This window comes from Schistocerca gregaria, chromosome 5 (genome assembly GCF_023897955.1).
Source record: "Schistocerca gregaria isolate iqSchGreg1 chromosome 5, iqSchGreg1.2, whole genome shotgun sequence".
Classification (NCBI taxonomy): Eukaryota; Metazoa; Arthropoda; class Insecta; order Orthoptera; family Acrididae; genus Schistocerca; species Schistocerca gregaria.
Genome location: NC_064924.1, coordinates 623,604,016 through 623,625,999, shown reverse-complemented (window position 1 = coordinate 623,625,999; position 21,984 = coordinate 623,604,016). Strand labels below are relative to the sequence as shown.

Here is a 21,984-nt window from a genome sequence, read left to right as displayed (position 1 = left end):
ACACTTCAAGTGGTCTAGAGTCCATAGCCAATTTAGTTCTTCAACATAACCTGGATAGTTTACAGAATTTGTGCTTGTTATCTAAATAAAACATTAGCATACTGAAAAATTGACAGCATTTATTACTGAATCAACGCTGTGGTTGTCATATTAAGTCAACCATTTGGTTACATGTTGAATAAGTATACTCGTGCAGTCGCAATATTTGCGGAAACATTAATTTCTGATCATGGCTTCAAATACATCCAAAAGCACCCTCATGGAATCACGACAACAGTAATAATATCTCACACAAACAAGAAAAGTGTGGTGTCTCGAAGGAATTCACAATTTTTGTGCTCTTTGACGTCGAAACTCTTTCTAATGTTGAACAAGTGTTTTAAATTATGTATGTGTGTAACACTGTTGAAACTGATTACCAAAAGAAGGGTTTACGACAGGTGATAAGTTATACTTCATGCTAGCTATTTCCTTTTCTGATGAGTTCGTTTTTCGGGAATTTTGTCCACATTTTTGCTAACGAAGCTAGCTTCTGTCGAACAATAAGTAAATGTTACGTAGAAATACGTTAGTTTGGAATTGTGATCAAGTCATTCAAAAACTTTTGATAACATGTACATCTGTAAAGCACTTGTTGCATATAATAAATGGTTCATTTGATTAAAGCACACGTTTTTGTTGCTTGTCTTGCTTTCTGTCTTCCGCAGGTTACTTCCAAAAAAAATTTCATCTGCAAGTGGAAAGAGGTTCATGAAGCACCATCTCTTCCATATAGTGAATATTAATGTATTGAACATAAAACGAAGTATTTGCTTTATTGATGTTATTTAACATTTTGTTACTATTTACTTTCAGTTTCTACTCTCAACACTACTGTTTCAGTTGTGTTTATCGTTTGTTTACTATGTTGTTGTAACTGTTTGTCTACGTATGTGACAGCTGTTTAGCTGTGAGATATTATTTTTAATGAATTATGTCTCGAGTTTGTGTGTGTGTGTGTGTGTGTGTGTGTGTGTGTGTGTATGTGTGTGTGTGTGTGTGTGTGTTTCGCTTTAATTAACTTTTTATGGCTTCTACGTTCCCAAAACTGTTTGAAATATATTTACATTGCGCACTTTACCACTGTTTTTCGTGCAGCCAAATGTTCTGCCACCTTATTTGCAATTATGAAGGTGGGATTTGCAATTGTGAAATTGGTATTTATTATTATTAGAGTGAATTATAATTACATTTTTATTATAAGAGACCGCTGTTACTTGACAATATACGACGGCTTTTCTTTTAAGCTTTTCTTTTAACTAAGGTAGTTAGTTATATGAATCTATGGATAACGTGTCTCAAATGTCCAAACCGATTATTACAATAAAATAAATCCGTTAACACAGGTATTTCTCCCTTCAGTTCGATAATGACAGTTTTGACTAAACTTATGCACATACCACTGAGCATCTCTTACGACTGTTTCCAGCATTTTATGACCTAGAAGTCATCATGACCGCTTTTACTGTGTATGATCCTCATTAGAATGCACGGAATGACAAGTAACGAACTGTATGAAAAAACTATAAATTAGTTACAAACTGCAGCGTGCATACACTTTATTCAGCATGTAAACGTCACTACAGATATTCGGATTTAGGTTATGACATGTTCCATATGCCTGCGATCATTGGTAATGATGTAGCGCAGACGGAGAGCGAAATTCAGAATGACCCGCTAAAGAGTCGGAACATCGATACTATCGATAGCCTCCTGAACTCCCCAAAATGCGCCAATTTTGCTTATTGACGAACCCATCCAAATGACAGTGGGCTTCGTCGCTAAGACAAACCATGCAGCGCATACAAATTCTCATCATGATCCGTGGCCAACATTGCTGTTTGAACGTCCTAATGCAAACCCTTCAGATTTATGACTATTTTATTTCATACTTTTTAATAATAGCTACCCTGTTGACGTCACTTATTACTTTTCATCATCGGTCAGATCTTCGTAGATTAACACAGCACCCATATGGAAAGCCTCTCGCCGTTTACAGTGGGTTAATATTTGTGCCATAATTTAGTGGCACGTATTGCAGTTCAGGTGTACGCTCACCAGTTGGTGGCAGAGCTGGTGATGAGCTCCTGCCCGCATTTATTGGTCGTGTGGTAGCGTTCTCGTTTCCCACGCCCTGGTTCGCGGGTTCGATTCCCGCCGGGGTCAGGGATTCTCTCTGCCTCGTGATGGCTGAGTATTGTATGCTGTCCTTAGGTTAGTTAGGTTCAAGTAGTTCTAAGTTCTAGGGGACTGATGACCACATGTTAAGTCCCATAGCGCTCAGAGCCATATGAACCATTTGATGAGCTGCTGACACGGCTGACAGCACTCTAGGCAGCAAAACAGTCAGCTGCAGCGCCACTTTGAGATGACGAACAGGACAGAATGGCAGCGATCAGGTGTGTGACATTGAATCAGACACGCGACAGTGGATCAGACACTTGACGATAATATCGAAGCCTTGGCTGCCAGCTGACGCACAAAACTTCGTGTCGGCGTCAGATGAATGGTGGTCGTGCTGTCCAGTGTTGTGTCGTACCAGAGTGTTTGGTTCCTGGGTTTGTTGGTAAACAGCAGTGCCACCTGATCTTGGGAGTACGGGCGGGGAGACGAGTCGTAGTCAGAAAGCTGACAACATAAGTGTGTAGACTTGCGTCCAAAAAACACTAGTGGGCCATTGTTGTCCTCTGGAACGGCAGCTGGTCGCGCAGCAGCGGAGCCGCGCAGTGTGGGAGTGTGTATCTAAAGAGCAGAGTGAGATTTGACTGCTGGCAAACTGTGATAGCTGCCCCGTGTGTGTGGAGGACTGGACGTACGCTGTTACCTTGAAGTGTGAGAGAGAATGCTGAGGGGAAATGATACAGCACGGACTTGGAGGTTCACCTGAGGACCCAAGTAGCGGTGACCAGTAGACAGCAGGAGCGTGCAGTCCCAAGGGCTCGAAGCAAGGGACATCTGGTGTTTCCTTGGTGACCATAACCACTGCTGTTTCGTGGGAGTTCGGACTCGTGTGACACTTTGGACTCTGTGTGTGTGTGTGTGTGTGTGTGTGTGTGTGTGTGTGTGTGTGTGTGTGTGTGTGTGCAACATACAGCGCTTCACAACGTACAATGCTATTTGTTGAACCCTGTTTGCTATACGGTGGACCTCGTCTCACCAGAAATAGCACAAGCTGTAGTGCTATGTAGCAATATGCAAATTTTGTGTGTTGTTAGGCAAGCCTGGTTGTCCATCTACATCTACATCCATACTCCGCAAGCCACCTGACGGAGTGTGGCGGAGGGTACCTTGAGTACCTCTATCAGTTCTCCCATCTACTCCAGTCTCGTATTATTAGTGGAAAGAAAGATTGTCGGTATGCCTCTGTGTGGGCTCTAATCTCTCTCTGATTTTATCCTCAGGGTCTCTTCGTGAGATATACGTAGGACGGAGCAATATACTGCTTGACTCCTGGGTGAGGTATGTTCTCAAAACAAAAGCCCGTACCGAGCTACTGAGCGTCTCTCTTGCAGTCTTCCACTGGAGTTTATCTGTCATCTCTGCAACGCTTTCACGATTGCTAAATGATCATGTAACGAAGCGCTCGGCTCTCCGTTGGATCTTCTGTATCCCTTCACTCTACCATATCTGGTACAGATCCCACACCGGTGTGCAGTATTTATGCAGTGGGCGAACCAGTGTTTTGTAACCGACTTCCTTTGTTTTTGGACTGCATTTCCATAGGATTCTTCCAATGGATCTCAGACTGGCATCTGCTTTACCGACGATTAATTTCATATGGTCAATCCATTTTAAATCACTCCTAATGGCTACTCCCAGTTACTTATGGAATTAACTGCTTCCAGTTGCTGACCTGCTATATTGTAGCTAAATGATAAAAGATCTTTGTTTATATGTATTCGCAGCACATTACACTTGTCTACATTGAGATTCAATTGCTATTCCCTGCACCATGCGTCTGATGACCTGCTGAGCAACTCCATTTCATACTGTCCTTGAAGCAGCGCTGGGTGAAGAACATTTTGTATATGTGCCTCGTGTAGTGCAAGCAACTCGGCGGGGCATCGCCTCAACAAGTTGATGGAAGTCTCCTTGAGAAATGCTCAGCCGTGCTGTATCTATAGTCGTCCATAATTGTACAAGTGTAGCCAGTGCAGATTTGGTATAGGAACTGACCTCTCGATTATGTCCCATAAATATCGACGGGATTCGTATCGGTCTAACTGGGTGACAAAATCATTGGCTCGAATTGTCCGAAATGTTCTTCAAACCAATAGCGAACAACTGTAGATCGCTGACATGGCGCAGTGTCATCCATAAAAATTCCATCATTGTTTCTGAACATAAAGTCCATGAACAGCTGCAAATGGTCTCCAGGTAGCCGAACATAGCCATTTGTAGCCAATGATCCCTTCAGTGTGACCAGAGGACCCAGTCCATTCCACGTAAAAACAGCCCACACCGTTATGGAGACACTACCGCTTTGCACAGAGCCTTGTTGACAACCTGAGTCCATTGTGTCGGGGGGTATGCATCACACTCGAATCCTACCACCCCTCTTAACAACTGAAATTGGGACTCACCTGAGCAGGCGATGGTTTTCCAGTCGTTTCAGTGCCCAACTAATATGATCACGAGCCCAGAAGAGGCGCTGCTGGCGATTTGGTGCTGTTGACGTAGGCACTCGGGTAGCTCGTCTGCTGCCGTAGCCCAGTAACGCCTAATTTCCTCTCACTGTCCTAAAGAGCGCGCTTTTAGTACGTCCCACTGTGACTTTTGAGGTTATTTCAAGCAAGGTGGATTGTTTGTTCGAACTGACAAATGTACGCAAACGCATTTGCTCTCGGTCGTTAAGTGCAAGTCGTCAGCTACTGCGTAGTCTGCGGTGAGATGTAGAGGCTGAAATTTGGTATTCTCAGCACACACACTTGACACTGTGGATCTCGGAATATTAAACTCTCTAAAGATATCGGAAATGGAATGTCCCGCACATCTAGCGCCAACTAACATTTCGCATTCAAAGTCTATTGAATACCAGGCTTCTATTCATTGGAAGATGCCTTAGTAGTTCCAATTCTTCAACAGAAAATGTGGGATATTAAACATTGTTTAGATCGAGTCGTATTCCGGCAACCTTTCTAGCTAGGACTAATAGATGAAATGGAAACAATCAAAATGAGACCTGCACATCCCGTGACTACGTCATTTAAGAAGCATAAGAGCGTGAGGTGGTACTCATCCAGCTCCAGTGTCGAAGGATACATGTGAGAGTCGTGGCCCATAAAGTTTCGAGAGAGTACGTTCCAGACAGAGCTAAGTGTCGTACTATTAGAACGAACCTTGCCACTGATCTCGACAGGACGTGTCAGAGGATAGAGAATTAGCGACAGTTGTAGCACCATTTGCTAATAGAACAGGAAAGGCTGGAAATGAGTCCTAAGTATTCATCAGCATTGACCGCAAGGTGTCTTGCATGTGTGGCGTGCAAAAATTGTAGAGTGAGAGCATTGTTAGTCTACAGTAGGTTAAATTGGATGTCGGGTGCAGCAGATCTGTAGAAAAGATCTGTAGCAAATGGACTAAGGTAGAGAGCTACATGAAACCAGTTTCGGACTCAAGATGATGTTGATGATGACTAGGATACATGTTGTGGGGTACAGGACAACACGGTCTTGAACGAATATCTGTTGAGACTGGAGTGGTTAAAGAAAATCCATAAAAATTACATCGTGTACCACATCAGCTTCTTAAGTATCTTTCAAGAAAACCTTCATTACCACCAATTTACTAATTATTTTCAGTCCACAGACTATCATCAAGTTCACAAAAACATTTGTAGCAGCACATAAGGCGTTATGAAGTAATTGTCTTCAGATAATTAAATCCATCAGTTCGTCACCATTGTCAACGGAAGTGAAGTCTCATGCTTCTTGACGGAGCTTGGGGGAACGATGCAAGAGATCCGCACCACCATACTAGGCAAGGTCCTAATGGAAGTGGTTTGCGTTGCCTTCCTTCGACCGTAATGGGGATGAATGATAAATGATGAAACCACACAACAACAACCAGTAAGGTCGAGGCAGAGAAAATCGCTGACCCCGCCTGGAATCGCACTCGAGACCCCGAGCTCGGGAAGGGAGAACGAACGCTACCGCAAGACCACGAGTAGCGGGCAGTTGTCACATAGCGACAAGTTACATCGTCAATGGTAAACTTTTCCAGACAATGCACTTATTCGTGCAACATCAGCCGTGAGCCTTGTAGTACCTGTGTGACTGGAAGTGTTGACTTTGTCACCTTCGGGGCTCATTGTAAACCAACCTGTTGCCCATCTAAGACCTTCAGCTTATATTCAGTCCGGTGCCTTTAGGTACGATGATCTAAAAGGCCAGTACATTATACACTTATATTCAAACTAGGAGAGAACACACGTTATACACAACTGGAAGAGATGTGAGTAGTCTGTTACCCTTACCTGGCGTGCGACGTATCTTAAAATGTTAAAGGTTTTGAGGGATCGAATTTTCAGGTCCTCAAGTGTGAAGATGATGAGGTCCCAAAATCCGAAGAGCGTAGGAAACGATGCGGGAGACCCGCACCGCCGACTATGCAATCTGCTGGATAGGGTGGTTTGTCATTGATAATGCGTATAATTGATGATGATGAAGACGACAGAACAACACCCAGGCATCTCGAGGCAGGGAAATTCGTTGACCCCACTGGGAATCGAACCCGGGACCCCGTGCGCGGTAAGCTAGAACGCTACCGCAAGACCACGAGCCGAGGACTCCTTAAGTGTAGTAGCTATTTAAGCTTCTGATCGAGATCGAAGCTCAGATAGCGCGTCCGCTCTTTAAAACTAAAAATTGGGTCCTACACATTAGGTCCGGGAAGATTCCGTAAAGCTCGCAGCACAACAGCTTCCTTATTTCCTTATTAAATGTAACAGGTGAGCTGAAACTTGCATCGGATGCAAAACAACATTTTACTATGTGCTTCTTAGACTTCATTAAATCCCTTGACATTGTTGACTTCGAAATCTTACTTGCCACACTTCGTAGCTACAACTCCTCGGAAAGTGCAGGACAATGGTTTCGCTCGCACTGAGTCTCGAAAGCAATGTGCCATGTAGGCCACCATAACGTCATAATGGAGGCAGTGGAAATATCAGACGCCTCCCAGGGTTCTGTATTGGGTCGTACATGATTTTCGCTGTATGTCAATGATGTGTGATCAGTTTTGTCCTACTTTAAATACCGTATGTACGCTGATGTTGTCTTCTCTCTTGCCCTGAAAAAGAAACCTGTAAAGACACTTTTACTTCCAATTATTCATTACAGCGACGTTACCCTGCGAGGTATTACTGAGGAAAGCTTAGTGCGCGTGGAACTTGATATGTATGCTTGTGTTTGTTATATCTGCGATGTTTGAATTTCCGATCACACTTGACCATCATATGATAGCTATCCTAGCTCTCTTCAGTAGTGTACTATCAACATAATCCGTCCGTCATCTCTTTTCTCAAACTTAAGGCAGTTGTGTGAACAACACATCAGAAGCTTCGGTTTCTATCAGAGTAAAATCCTCTGTGTCCCACACCAACGTTAAGACACTTTCTCGAGCTTCTTCTAAGTAGAAGGAAACCTCCGTTATTATATTACAGAACAGAATAATATCTCCAGCTTCAAGAGACATTTAATGACATATCTACTAAAAGAACAACAATGATAACCATTATCCCTCTATGCATTTGTTACCTTTGTATATCCTTCCTTCCAGCTAGATCTTCCCCTTTTCACAGTATTCTTAGCTGGTGAAGTATATTTAAATTTCATATCCCCAGAACTCACTATATCTGAAAACCTCTATTCTGTACACCTCTAAATTCTTTTTATATCTGCCGTCATGATTATTGTTATTATTACCGAAATCAGTGACATTATTAATTTTGTTAGTACTAGTGGCAGCAGGGGTAGTAGTACGATGGCTGTTCAGAAGGAAACGTCCAATCGATTGCGAAATTTAAACTACAGCGAAAATCCGATGAAACTTTGCACAGATGTGTGGGGTAGTGTCTCTCGTATGCCGATTGATCGTGTCGCGTCTCTCTCTTCAGTTCTGAGCCCACAGTGAGCACGTAAAAATGCCTAGAAAATAATGTCTCCTGCCAAGTATGAGTGCCTGTGAGAGATTTCGCCTGATTTAATGCAGCGCACACAGCATAAATGTCATGGATTTCTTTCTTCATGCCAATTCTCGGCCGCAAACTGATAGTGCTATGAGGACACTCCCACAGAGTTTTCGATGGGACGTGTTTGATTACCCACCATATAAACCGGACTTGGCTCCATTTCATGTTCATCTCTGCCCACATTAACTTCTGACTATGAAAACAACATTTTAGAACAGACAACAAACTGCAGATCAGCGTAGAGAACCGGCATAAGGCGCAGGTCGCTGCTTTCTATGACCCAATTTCTCAAATTATGCCACCCACTACTGATGTAGTGCCCCTATATACACTCCTGGAAATGGAAAAAAGAACACATTGACACGGGTGTGTCAGAACCACCATACTTGCTCCGGACACTGTGAGAGGGCTGTACAAGCAATGATCACACGCACGGCACAGCGGACACACCAGGAACCGCGGTGTTGGCCGTCGAATGGCGCTAGCTGCGCAGCATTTGTGCACCGCCGCCGTCAGTGTCAGCCAGTTTGCCGTGGCATACGGAGCTCCATCGCAGTCTTTAACACTGGTAGCATGCCGCAACAGCGTGGACGTGAACCGTATGTGCAGTTGACGGACTTTGAGCTAGGGCGTATAGTGGGCATGCGGGAGGCCGGGTGGACGTACCACCGAATTGCTCAACACGTGGGGCGTGAGGTCTCCACAGTACATCAATGTTGTCGCCAGTGGTCGGCGGAAGGTGCACGTGCCCGTCGACCTGGGACCGAACCGCAGCGAGGCACGGATGCCCACCAAGACCGTAGGATCCTACACAGTGCCGTAGGGGACCGCACCACCACTTCCCAGCAAATTAGGGACACTGTTGCTCCTGGGGTATCGGCGAGGACCATTCGCAACCGTCTCCATGAAGCTGGGCTACGGTCCCGCACACCGTTAGGCCGTCTTCCGCTCACGCTCCAACATCGTGCAGACCGCCTCCAGTGGTGTCGCGACAGGCGTGAATGGAGGGACGAACGGAGACGTGTCGTCTTCAGCGATGAGAGTCGCTTCTGCCTTGGTGCCAATGATGGTCGTATGCGTGTTTGGCGCCGTGCAGGTGAGCGCCACAATCAGGACTGCATACGACCGAGGCACACAGGGCCAACACCCAGCATCATGGTGTGGGGAGCGATCTCCTACACTGGCCGTACACCTCTGGTGATCGTCGAGGGGACACTGAATAGTGCACGGTACATCCAAACCGTCATCGAACCCATCGTTCTACCATTCCTAGACCGGCAAGGAACTTGCTGTTCCAACAGGACAATGCACGTCCGCATGTATCCCGTGCCACCCAACGGGCTCTAGAAAGTGTAAGTCAACTACCCTGGCCAGCAAGATCTCCGGATCTGTCCCCCATTGAGCATGTTTGGGACTGGATGAAGTGTCGTCTCACGCGGTCTGCACGTCCAGCACGAACGCTGGTCCAACTGAGGCACCAGTTGGAAATGGCATGGCAAGCCGTTCCACAGGACTAGATCCAGCATCTCTACGATCGTCTCCATGGGAGAATAGCAGCCTGCATTGCTGCGAAAGGTGGATATACACTGTACTAGTGCCGACATTGTGCATGCTCTGTTGCCTGTGTCTATGTGCCTGTGATTCTGTCAGTGTGATCATGTGATGTATCTGACCCCAGGAATGTGTGAATAAAGTTTCCCCTTCCTGGGACAATGAATTCACGGTGTTCTTATTTCAATTTCCAGGAGTGTATTATCCTAAACATTCTTGGCGTTTCGCTGATTCCCGTAAGAGTTGCAGGGATCACTGACCAGCCTCGCCTGAATTATATTTGTGCTGTCAGTACTGTCGGACATGTCCGAAAGAACAGAAACCACAGATATAGGTCATTAGTCTGACTGTCCGCCCCTGGTAGCTGAGTGGTCAGCGAGTCGGAATATCATACCTAACCGCCCGGTCTCGGTTCCCCGCTGGGTCGGAAATTTTTTCCGCTCAGGGACTCGGTGTTGTGTTGACCTTGACGTCAACATTTCATCCCCATCGACAAGCCAGTCGCCGAAGTGGCGTCAACTCGAAAGACTCGCACCAGGCGACCGCTGAAGGTCAGCTAGACACCTAGTGTAAGAATATAGGCTCTACGGGGAAGATACTCTGTAGAATAAGTAACTTAATGTGAATACTTCATATCGTGATACCTAAAATATTCTTCCCATTGTCTTTTATAAACAGAGTGCCAATCAAGAAATAAATCCCAAACTTAAGAAATACAAGGAATTGCAACTATATTGGTTAAAATATAGTGGATAACAAAATGTGGGTAAAATCTTTACTTCCTAACAGAAGGAATTTTTCTTTATTGTCAGTAAAAGACTTGCGTTGTTGGTCGGCTTCCACACTGATTATATTTCGCATTGAAATAACAGCGATTAGTATCCAATGGCAAACCTTATCAGCCCGAATAGGTTCGTTAAACAGGTTTCTGTTGTTAGTGACGTATGTAAATAGGTTGACCAGCTTTACACATTTCCGAGGATATAATGTAGTAATTGTCGTGGGAAACTAATGTTCGGGAAAGTATACACTACACATCCAGATCTGTCTCGTCTGTGTTGCAGAGTTCCTGTCTGATTATCATGGAACCAAAGAATCACTAAGAAAATATCATCTTGTTTATGAATAATATCCTTCAATCTATTCGGGGGCTCAATTAATGACTACCTGACATAGTTTTAGATTCTTGATTACGTACTCGTCTCCGTGAATAAAGTAGTATACTCAGAAAATGGTGGGCCGTTTCAGCCGTTGATTACTTCTAAGGCATCATCATGAAATGAGGGTTTTCACCGCGCTGTTACTGAACACAAAAATGTGTACGAATGTCATGGGTTAAACAAAAATCCTCTTCACAATCCCTTTGTATAAAGGCACTAATGGCAGTAGATTTTAAATTGTTAGGTAGGAGATAATCCTGCTGCTATATAGCTGTTCGAGAGACTTGTCCAACGTGCGGGCAATGTGTTTCATCTCCAGTCTCCACGATAATTAAATGGTCACTGCGTTTTATCTACACCTAAGTATTATACTGAAGACACGGCATATGTCGCGGAGGAACGGTGCCAACGTCCAAAGGGATAGGAATGTGTTTTATTTATAGACATAAAAGTATCCTCAAATTCAAACGATAGGTAATCTCGTTAAAAAACCAAAATCTGGGAAAATGCTTTTCGCTGTACTAACATTGGAAACAGTATCACTTCTGTCAACGCAAGCATTGCCCCGAAACAACGCCTTCGAACCTGAACTATTCATTGTAGGCAGTCTAGTGTCTCAGAGATCACTACGTAGTACGGTGTCTTCTGCTGCGATAATTAAAGCGATGCTTCATCAGTCTTAAACTCTCCTCATAACCTAATTTGGCCATAGGTCTTAACCGTTGGCTATCCTGGAACAGCCTCTTAATCTCTCCACAAATAAAGTAACATAGATCCTTTTGAAGCTGTTACTTCAGTGAAGTACGACACCAATACCCATGACTGCCTTCCCCCCCCCCCCCCCCAACACACACATTTCCCTCCCCCCACCCCCTCACACACATTTCCCTACGTCATTACCAAATTAGCGATCACTTGATGCTTCAGGATGTGTCCTATTAGGCAATGCACTCCCTTAATCAAGGTCTTCCCTCAGTTCCTCTATTCTCCAATTTCAATGAATTCTCCATATTAGTTATTCCATATACATATATCCAGGATTCCTCTGTATCACCACAATCCAAAAGCTTCTTTTCTCTTGATGTCTGAAATCTTTGTAGTCCACGTTTTACCTCCATAAAATGCTAAAACAAAGGCAAACAATTTCAGATAAAACTTCCTAAGTCTGTCCTTTTCATTCAATGTTAAGAATCATATTTTTTTTGGGAATGCTTTCCTTGCTACTGTCACTCAGCATTTTACATCTTCTCGACTTCAACTATCGTCATTTATTTTGCAGCCGAAATGTTTGTATTTAAGCACACACACACGCACGCACACGCACACACACACACACACACACACACACACACAGACACACATCTTCGTCGCAACGACGTGGTCAAACCTGTATATAATGACAGAAACTGAGGGCGCACAGTTTGATCAGAATCGGATACTGTAAATTATAATTATCAAAATATCGAATACCAAAATGGAATGGCCAATCAGGCAAAATGTCCATAGATCCACCTGCCTGACGGCGAAAGAATCATACTTTAACTTCAATGCTTCATTAACTTCTTGATGCCGGGAATGTGCTGATTCTGCACCTGTATTTTAAGCTAATGCGTGTACTAGCAATTGGAACGGCTTTCCCTTCATTTACATAACTATAGGATTGAAAACTTCCCTTTAGCTTCATAATTAAGTTATTAATCCACTTAGAGAGAGAGAAAAATACATCATGGTGTTTTCTCTGCCACACTCTTATTGTAAAATTCACATACGCAAACATCCATCTGTGGAAACTCTGATGCATTATGAACTTCTTCGTATAAGGATATCTGTTATCACTTTTCTTCAGAGAACTTTTATTTGCAGACGCAGTTGCCTTTTCAGTTGTATATTACAGGTTCAACCTTGTCATACCGTCAATTTCCCATCAATGTGTGGCACAGTAGCCTTCACGTTGTCTAGCAGCCTGGAACGGCAGAAAGAGGCTACGACTACTGTCTTGCGCATTGATCCGAAAATAGCCTAAGTCATAACTGAAACAATTTATATAAATAATAACTAAAACTGAAACTTCCAGAAACAATAAACGTGTAAATGTGGACCCACGACTCTAACCCAATGCCTCTCATCCGGGGCTAGCCAGGAGAGACCTGTAAAGTATTTTCAGAGCTTCCGTTATGTGCCTACCTCACTCTTTAACCGATTTATTCGTCGCGATGTATTTTGCCATTTACAGCTGTTACGTCATACGAATTTGATAAGCCAAATTATTCTATGTCACATTCAATGTTTCTCACCAGATTTTAGTTTGGCTGTGTAAGGATTTTCAGTCCAGTTTTTCAGGCTGTTGTCCGTTCCACACTTTGAAGGGCGCTTAGTAATTCTCGAAATCAGAAAGCGAATAACGACAGTGGTACAACAAAGTACTTTCACGATGAAATGCTGGTGCTATACAATGCGGAAATTAGTTTAAGCTTTGTGACTGCCTTCCTAACTCCCTTTTAGATAGATCCCGACTGAAAAGTGTTACGGAAAAAAATTACCAGACGTGATATGAAATTTCAAAGGACTCGAAGTGAGTACTGTAAGGGTCATCCCTGTTAAGTATACTGGCTTTAAATTGCCTCGTGACAACGAAGGATCTCCTTGATGTCGTTTTGCGCGTGATGCTGCGCTGTATTTCAAAGTTACAATATCAGAAAATGGCGCCAAAGATCACAGAGACTTGCGTAGGATCGCCGGTTGGTGCACATACGGCCATTGGATCCTTGACGTCTTGAAACGTAACGCATCATACAGAAGTAAGGAGTAAAGCCTCATTGCTCTTCAATTGCAATATTGGCTAACAAGCAATATTAGCAGCAATAACCAAAATATATCTGCGAGTATATACTGTTCGCGTTACAAAGTGGAAGAGCAACAGAAAAAGTTTGTCGAAATAGTTGATGCTACACAGATCCCTCGGATGAGTCCTAAGAAATTGTAATTCTTCCATAACATAAGAACCTTTAGAAAAGATCCGTTTGACGTTTTATCGAGTACTGATCATCAGCTTTGAATAATTACCAGACAGGATTAATAGGAGAGATATAGAAGATCGAAAGAAGAATAACGCGTTCTCTCGATGGATCGTTAGACAGAAGGGAAAGAGTTACGAAAGTACCCATCGAACACTAGTGAACGGAACATTTATCAAACATGGACATGGTTACCGTAAACATTTTCGAGATTTACTGTTCAAGACGAGCGGTTACTCTGCAGTTCAGACTCTTGTAATTCGTAGAACGTTCCTAGCAACTGATTCAGACTATTTCTCGATCGTTCCACTCTCGATTACCACGTGGGAAAAATGAACACCTAAATCTGTCCGTGCGAGCTTTGATTATTCAAATTTTACCAAAGTGACTACGTTTCCGTATGTAGGTGGGAATCAACAAAATATTTTCGCCTCAGAGGAGGAAGTTTGCCATTGAAATTTTGTGAAAAGCTCTCGCATCAAGCTAAAAAAAGCTTTGTTCTATTGTTTGGTAGCTCGACTCACTATATCCGGGACACGAAATTTCTTATTTCGTGTTAATATAAAACAAGACGCCCTCCTTTATACTTGAGCGTTGTCCTTCGTCAGTCGTGGTAAGAACATGCAGCAATACTCCACAAGACGACGAACAAAGAACAGACAGTGTCTCTCTACGTGTCTCACCAATAAATGTCAGGCTTTAATGCGCTATCCGCACAACATTTATCCTGTGATGGTTCCAGTTGTTCCTAAACGTAAATCCTAGGTATTTACCGTCATCCATAGCACTTATGCATGTGTTATTAATCTGTAACTGAAACCTTCGGAAATGGTACCCAAGGGCGGCGGGGGGTAGGGGGGGGGGGGGGGGGAGGGGATCTCACTGTATTCTTCAACGTTGTCTGCCTGCGCAGTAAGATGATGCCTCTCATCCAAGTAATTTCGCATTTCATTCTGATCTTCTGAATGCTTTACTAGACAGTAGTCGACAGCTTCATCTGCTAACCACCGCTCTGTGTCGCCTCGCGGTCTCAGACGTCTTGCCATGGTTCGCGTGGCTTCTTCCGTCAGAGGTTCGAGTCCTATCTCAGACACGGGTGTGTGTGTTGTCCTTAGCGTATGCCTAAGTTACTTTAAATTAGACTAAGTAGTCTGTAAGGCTAGGGACCGTCATAGTTTGGTCTCATAGAACTTCCGACAAATTTCCAATTTCCATTTGCTAACTTTGTCGACGGTCAGCTCTGTTTTTATCCGAAGTCGTTTATATTGATTAAGGACAGCAGAGGGCCTACAACACTTCGCATGGGAACCCCGAGATATAAATTAAGTTCCACTCGGTCTGTGCCCCTTAATTACCTCAAAATGTGACCTTTCTGACAGGAAGTCACGGATACAGTAGTGCAGTTGACAAGGAGACCATCAGTCGTGTTTTTCACGGATTTTGATGAGCGAGTATGTCATAGATGAACCTGTACTGAGCAACCAGTTTAGCGGATTTTCGTCCTAAGGTCCCCAGTTTCCGAGAAAATCGATGTTGAAGTTTTACGCGCACCCCATCTACCTGTAACGCTAGTCACGTTCAGACCATAGGATAAGGTTCACGGCTGTCTTGTAGCCGGTACGGGTGTAAATCGTGCCTCAGTACTTTATCTTTTCTTTCAGTTTCATTCTGTAGAATATGATTACACATTACATGACATGCGAAATTACTGAAAAATAATTTTCGCCGTTGTTATTTTCTGAATAAATCAATAATTACAGCAAATTTTCTTCAAATGTGTACTCCGTTGGTGGTTCTTAGTTAAAATTCCAAACATTTGGACAACTTTCACTTGATCCGGGTAGGGCAGACACGACATGATCAAATCTTCGTGTATGACAGAAACGCATGCACCAAGAGCGTAAAACATATCTGACCAAAATGTACCCCACTTTAAATAATCTGTGATGTTTGTTTTTACAAACAGAAGAAAATTGTAACTTTCACGACTAATGGAATCATTTCTTCTAGTAAAGATTATATAAAAAGACATCCTTTGTTTCTGCCTAAGTTGACTTTATCAGCTTTCGCATGAATCATCAAATACATGATAGCCAGGAATCTTAACCACTGCCCTTCTTCCATGTTAGTGAAAAATGCCTAATGTCACAGGTACAGAAGATACGCATTAATTTTAAACACTGATTTCTTCGAAACCTATGGGCTGACGCATAAAGACCCACTAACCAGGTGCTGAAGACGGGTATCTCTAAAACATACCTAAGACTCTTTATAATCAATTATTAACAGGTCTGATTGTCTCCTTGCGAGACGATACTCCATGCATGCCATTTGATTAGAGATGATGTGTCAGAAGCCATCAGGACGACTAGAAAAATGGAATCAACTTGAGATCCCCTGCCCATAGCACAGATTTCTCCGTTTGATTAAAGAGACAGTTGTGTTCCACAAGAACTGTATTTTCATAGGCCATGTGACTGTGCATGAATAAATCGTTTTCTTCAAGGTATACCATAAAGCTGGAACAGTATATGTGGTCCAAAGTCCTACAACAAACTGATGCTAATGATGTGGCTCCATAATTCAACCTATTACTTCTATTCCCCCTCTTTTGTACCGCTGGGACCTTTGAATGTTTCCAATCTTGAGGTTAGTTGAGAGAGCTGTTGTGTATGATTGCTAAAAATGGAGCAGTTTCATTGGCATATTCAGATAGGGGGCTAACTGGTATACCGTCTGGACCGGAACTTTAGTATCTTCGATCTGATTACTTCCATTCATATATATATATATATATATATATATATAATCTTGAAGTCCCAAAAAGGTAATGCTCGAGAACTAACAGCGCATAGAGCGACTTAGTGGCACCTTTCCACATTCGAGAACGGAAAAGTAAAGTGCGGATGTGATGGTAGTACCATAAAAGCCTTTGTCACGCGAAGGTGGCTTTTTTCAGTATGGTTGCAGGTGTGGTAAGTAATCATATGACGACAAGTTACTGCGTTTAGTAGCACCAGATAACTCCATATGTCTCACTCACGCCAGATACGTTATCACAAACCTCTTACAAGAATGGTCTGGCCAATACGTCGTTTTAGAACTCCATTACCACTTCTGAAAAATTAGCAGACTCCAATAGGAGCTCCATGAGGATATGCATACTACGTTTGTACTCATACTGTCTCGTATATTCCTGTAATAGCTAAAAAAGGCACGACCTAAAAAGCTGCAAGGAGGAAATAAAAAGGCTTTCGATAAATTATACCTAGGGCACACTATAAAGACCACGAGGTCGCCGACTGATGGTCCGAAGGAAATATCTTTCCATTAACGAAAACGTAATTACGTGGAATATCTCACTGCTTCGTTCCCGCTCACAGATACATTCTTAACTCAGATGTAAATAACGCAAATTTTTAATGAGAACACAAATTTCCCTTCAGTTATAATTTACGATTATAGCATTGTGCTAGAGCTCGGCGCATCTGAGAACGCTTACGCTCATAAGTAAGATGGCATTCTCGGTAGCTACCATGACGCTTACCATTCGATCTTTCATTGCCTCGGTGCGTCCCTTATCCGAGACTGACAGTTCTGCCAATTCTGCCAGCTCGTAGAGTGAATACTTCATCGAGACAGAATCACAATAACGTAACAACCCGACTCTCCCTTATATGTTAATTCGACAAACTGTATGGCAAGCTATCCCCACATCGACTTAGTACTCAAAGTAAAGAAAGAAAGAGATTAGCGTTACGTCGACAAATTAGTCATGAGACACGCAGCGCAAGTTGTAAGACAAGAAGGTTGATTAAAGAAGCAGCTACGAACAGTCAAAGGAGCTATTTAATCTTTTACCTGAAACTATAAGGAATTCCACAGAAAAATCTCACTCTAGAACTGATAAATTTAACGCCACTGCTGCTGATGCGAGGCAGTGTTTTTATCGTCGCGTCACGTCTGTCTAGATTACCTACATTACTTTAAATTATGCCCGGACACCCTCTCGGAGCTAGAACTAATTTACTGCGTTGAGTAAGGGCCAGTTTCTCTGAAATGGATTTCTTTTCCTTATTTTTTTTTATTATTTGTGCGATTGCTCTCTGAAGTATATTAATAGTGAATACCGGTCAATGAAACGTATACTATCAACTGAATAAGTACAAGTAGCTGTGCACGAACCAAGTACGTGCGTTGCTCTCCTGATCTTTTAACTTCTGTGAAAATCAGTAAATTTCATTATATTGTGGTTACTGTTAGAGATAGCTAATGGGAAGTCTTCAGGTGCAGAAGAGAAAGCCTTGATCATTAGTTTTTCCGCCATAGCTGTATCTCAGGATTGTTTTCGTGCAAGTATCACCTTATTCTTGCGTTTCGTGCCATCAGATTCGAAGGCTCTGTAAAAGCTGCTGTGGATGCATCTTCAACTTTATCCAAGGTGTTCGTAGAGGTTGTCGTCATATGACGACTCCTGCTTCTCGAGATTTTAGCCTCTGTGATTCGCAGGGTGTGTACGCATTTTTTGGAAATCACATTGTCTAGTCCCATTTGCTGTAGACGTTTGTAGGATGTCTATCGGTAAATTACTGAGAACAGCTAGCCAAAATCGGTAACAGATTTTCACATTGACAAGGTTTCCTGTAAGTTAGCACGAGTCAGTTATAAAACCCTGAATGCGGTATGCAGAGTCGAAGTTAAGTACTACGTTAGAGCTAAAAAGAGGTCACGTAGTTTAAAATAATGATTCAAATTAGTATCGGTCGAGCTGCGTAATTATATTACTCATTGTTTTCTAAATCTGGCGATGGATAGAGAGATTTCCCCAACAAATACCAATGTTCCTGAATTCAGCAACCAAATGAACAAGTCATATTATCATCCCTTAGAACACTGGGTAGCAGTATTGAAGGGACATGGGTAGTATGATGCTCTTCCCGCCACTCTTGTCGACTTTCAAACTCATAGCCTACATATTTTCTTCTGCAACTATGTCAGTTTTCTCTTCGAGGCTCAATGCGTCACGTTGTAGTACTCCCACCAACGCATACTCACCAGTTCCGGAATTCGAATCTGCGACCTAAATTTGGGAGCCAACAACGCTGACCCTTGAACCACGAGAATAGATATTTCAGCGATTGGAGAACTGAATGTTAGAAGAAGTGGTCTGTAGACTAATGTAGATTACGAACATACGCCAAGGGTAGGTAGCATTCCTTTATGCATTACATGTAAAATAGCGAACTATATTTTTTATTTCCGACTCTTAGGAAAGTACTTACTCAAAATGTCATCGTGATCGTCGTCTGGAGCTAGCTGTTTACTGTCTATATGTACCAACAAATTTACATATGTATGTTACCGCTTAACGCATTGTTCCTTCAGAGATTTACATGAAGAGTCTCGCTAAGAAAGACCATAATGCCCGACTGACTGATTTTTGCGCTTATCCATGTTTTTACCCGAATACTAACTGTACTCGCTGTTATTCACTTTTCCAATTACCAACCACACGTTGCCTTAAAATTCTTAATTACTTTCCGAAGTCTCTACGAAAACAATTAACGCTGGGCCTAATGTCAAGTCCGAACTATTGAGACAGTTTGGGTATAGCGAATATCATCTATCTACTTTGTAATGTGTTGATTAACGTCCTGTAACAATGACTTACGTAGGAGAAGTAACAACACATGTTCTAAAAATTATTTTATCTCGCCGGAGCGCTGCAGATTCATTTGGACTAATGGTACATAGCGTTTACAGTCCTTTGTGGGAGTGTGACATACGTTTCTATTTTATGCTTTCTCTAAAACGATTCTCGTGTACAGTGTATTTTCACTTACCAGTGAACAGCACGGGAAGAATGTTACTGAGTTGTTGTGGTTTTAATTAGCGCGACGTCATGTAATGGAGGTACCATTTCCCTGTAGTAGCAGAATTGGCGTAAAATACTGGATCCAGTGGGATACACGCAGTAATTTATACATTTATAAATAATTAACTGACGCATAGGAGGCAAACTTAATGCAGGTCGTGAATGGACGAAGAAACCGTGTAATGTGGTACGTGAAAGCAATATCTGTCTGTACCTCAACAATGAAATCGGTTAAAATGCATATAAGATGATTCTAAAAATTGTAATTATCAGCCTCATTCTAAATTACAAGAGGCGCAGAAGTGTGCAACATTTAATTTGTTTCTTCTTATAGCACGGAAATGGTGAGTTCTCGTTACATGAGTTGCTATGTAAATCATTAACTTCTTTGAGTTTTCTAAATGAGGAATGTATTACTACGAAAAATTTCAATATTCTAATTACGGTTATCAATGTCTTGGTTTCATAGGTAGCGCATGTCCGTGCAGTAAGTGTTTTGTAAGTATGGTTGTAGATCTATAGCAATTACGAGTACCAGATAAAATATACGAAGTTCATGCGACCTGTGAACGAAATCGGCGAACTGTTCAGAACTACGTTACTCAAGAGGCTACTTACACTGCTTGTATGTTTAAGCACAATATTAGTCACGTACTTGGGGCGTTAGCGGTGTCGCGTTGCTAGTGATATACCGGCAGTAGTTTTCGGCAATATAACACCTATCTTTCAAATAAATTAGTAATAGTGTGCAATAACATCTCACTGCTTTTGCGTCGTGATTAACTTACCATCGAGGCAGGTGTGAAGTGCGAAGACAGCGATGAACACGAATACTAGCCGTGTCATTCTTCCTGGCTGTTGTTCCCTCTCGACTGTCTACAAATCCTCTGCTGTAATATACACACAATCACTCTCCATGTTACTTTAAGAACTATCGTCTAAACTGCGTTCCGTTTGAGACACACGCGAGCACGGCTGTTATCTGCTGTGAGCGATTCTTTCGCAGACTGCTTCGCAATGATGAGATCGGCTAAACGGAAATGTCAGTGTAGTACGCGGCTACACTCTATTTTTGCACGTGGTAACGCGATCGCGATCGTGATCACCATGCTAGTGTGCAGTGCTCCAGGTCCGTGAGTTTGTGACGTTACATATCCAACCTGCGTGGAGCGCCCCGCCTTGGTGAGCCGGGTGCAGAAGCGCAACTGAGGCGCCGGTGGATTCCCGCTGGTCGCCAACTGGCGGGCGCATGCGCAGTGCCTGGGGGATCACAGGCGCGAGGACGCAAGGGGCCCTCACGCCTCGCAGCGAGAGGCGCAGGCGGGAATCCCTGCGCTCGGATTGTTGCTGTAACCACGGCAGGGAAAACGCTGTCATATCATTCAAGTACTCTTAAGGGGAGGTTTACTATCTTCGGCCTGTAAAATGCATATTAGTTGAGATTAATTCTGCTCTGGATGTGTTGTTATACAGGGTGTTCCAAAAATGACCGGTATACTTGAAACGGCAATAAAAACTAAACGAGCAGCGATAGAAATACACCATTTGTTGCAATATGCTTGGGACAACAGTACATTTTCAGGCGGACAAACTTTCGAAATTACAGTAGTTACAATTTTCAACAACAGATGGCGCTGCAAGTGATGTGAAAGATATAGAAGACAACGCAGTCTGTGGGTGCGCCATTCTGTACGTCGTCTTTCTGCTGTAAGCGTGTGCTGTTCACAACGTGCAAGTGTGCTGTGGAAACATAGTTTATTCCTTAGAACCGAGGATTTTTCTGGTGTTGGAATTCCACCGCCTAGAACACAGTGTTGTTGCAACAAGACGAAGTTTACAACGGAGGTTTAATGTAACCAAAGGACCGGAAAGCGATATAATAAAGGATCTGTTTGGAAAAATTCAACGGACTGGGAATGTTACGGATGAACGTGCTGGAAAGGTAGGGCGACCGCGTACGACAACCACAGAGGGCAACGCGCAGCTAGTGCACCAGGTGATCCAACAGCGGCCTCGGGTTTCCGTTCGCCGTGTTGCAGCTGCGGTCCAAATGACGCCAATGTCCACGTATCGTCTCATACGCCAGAGTTTAAACCTCTATCCACACAAAATTCAACCGCTGCAACCCCTCAGCGCCGCTACCATTGCTGCACG

General features: G+C 43.1%; 1 protein-coding gene across 1 annotated transcript in view; it reads right to left on the bottom strand.

Moving 5' to 3' along the window:
- Positions 1–21,038, bottom strand: part of LOC126272978 (uncharacterized) — an 802,883-nt gene extending 781,845 nt beyond the window's left edge. The window contains exon 1 of the mRNA XM_049976318.1: positions 20,619–21,038. Within this exon, the coding sequence (XP_049832275.1) occupies positions 20,619–20,676 (58 nt within the window). The 5' untranslated portion in view covers positions 20,677–21,038. The remainder of the gene's footprint in view (positions 1–20,618) is intronic.
- Between the last annotated feature and the right edge of the window lie 946 nt (positions 21,039–21,984).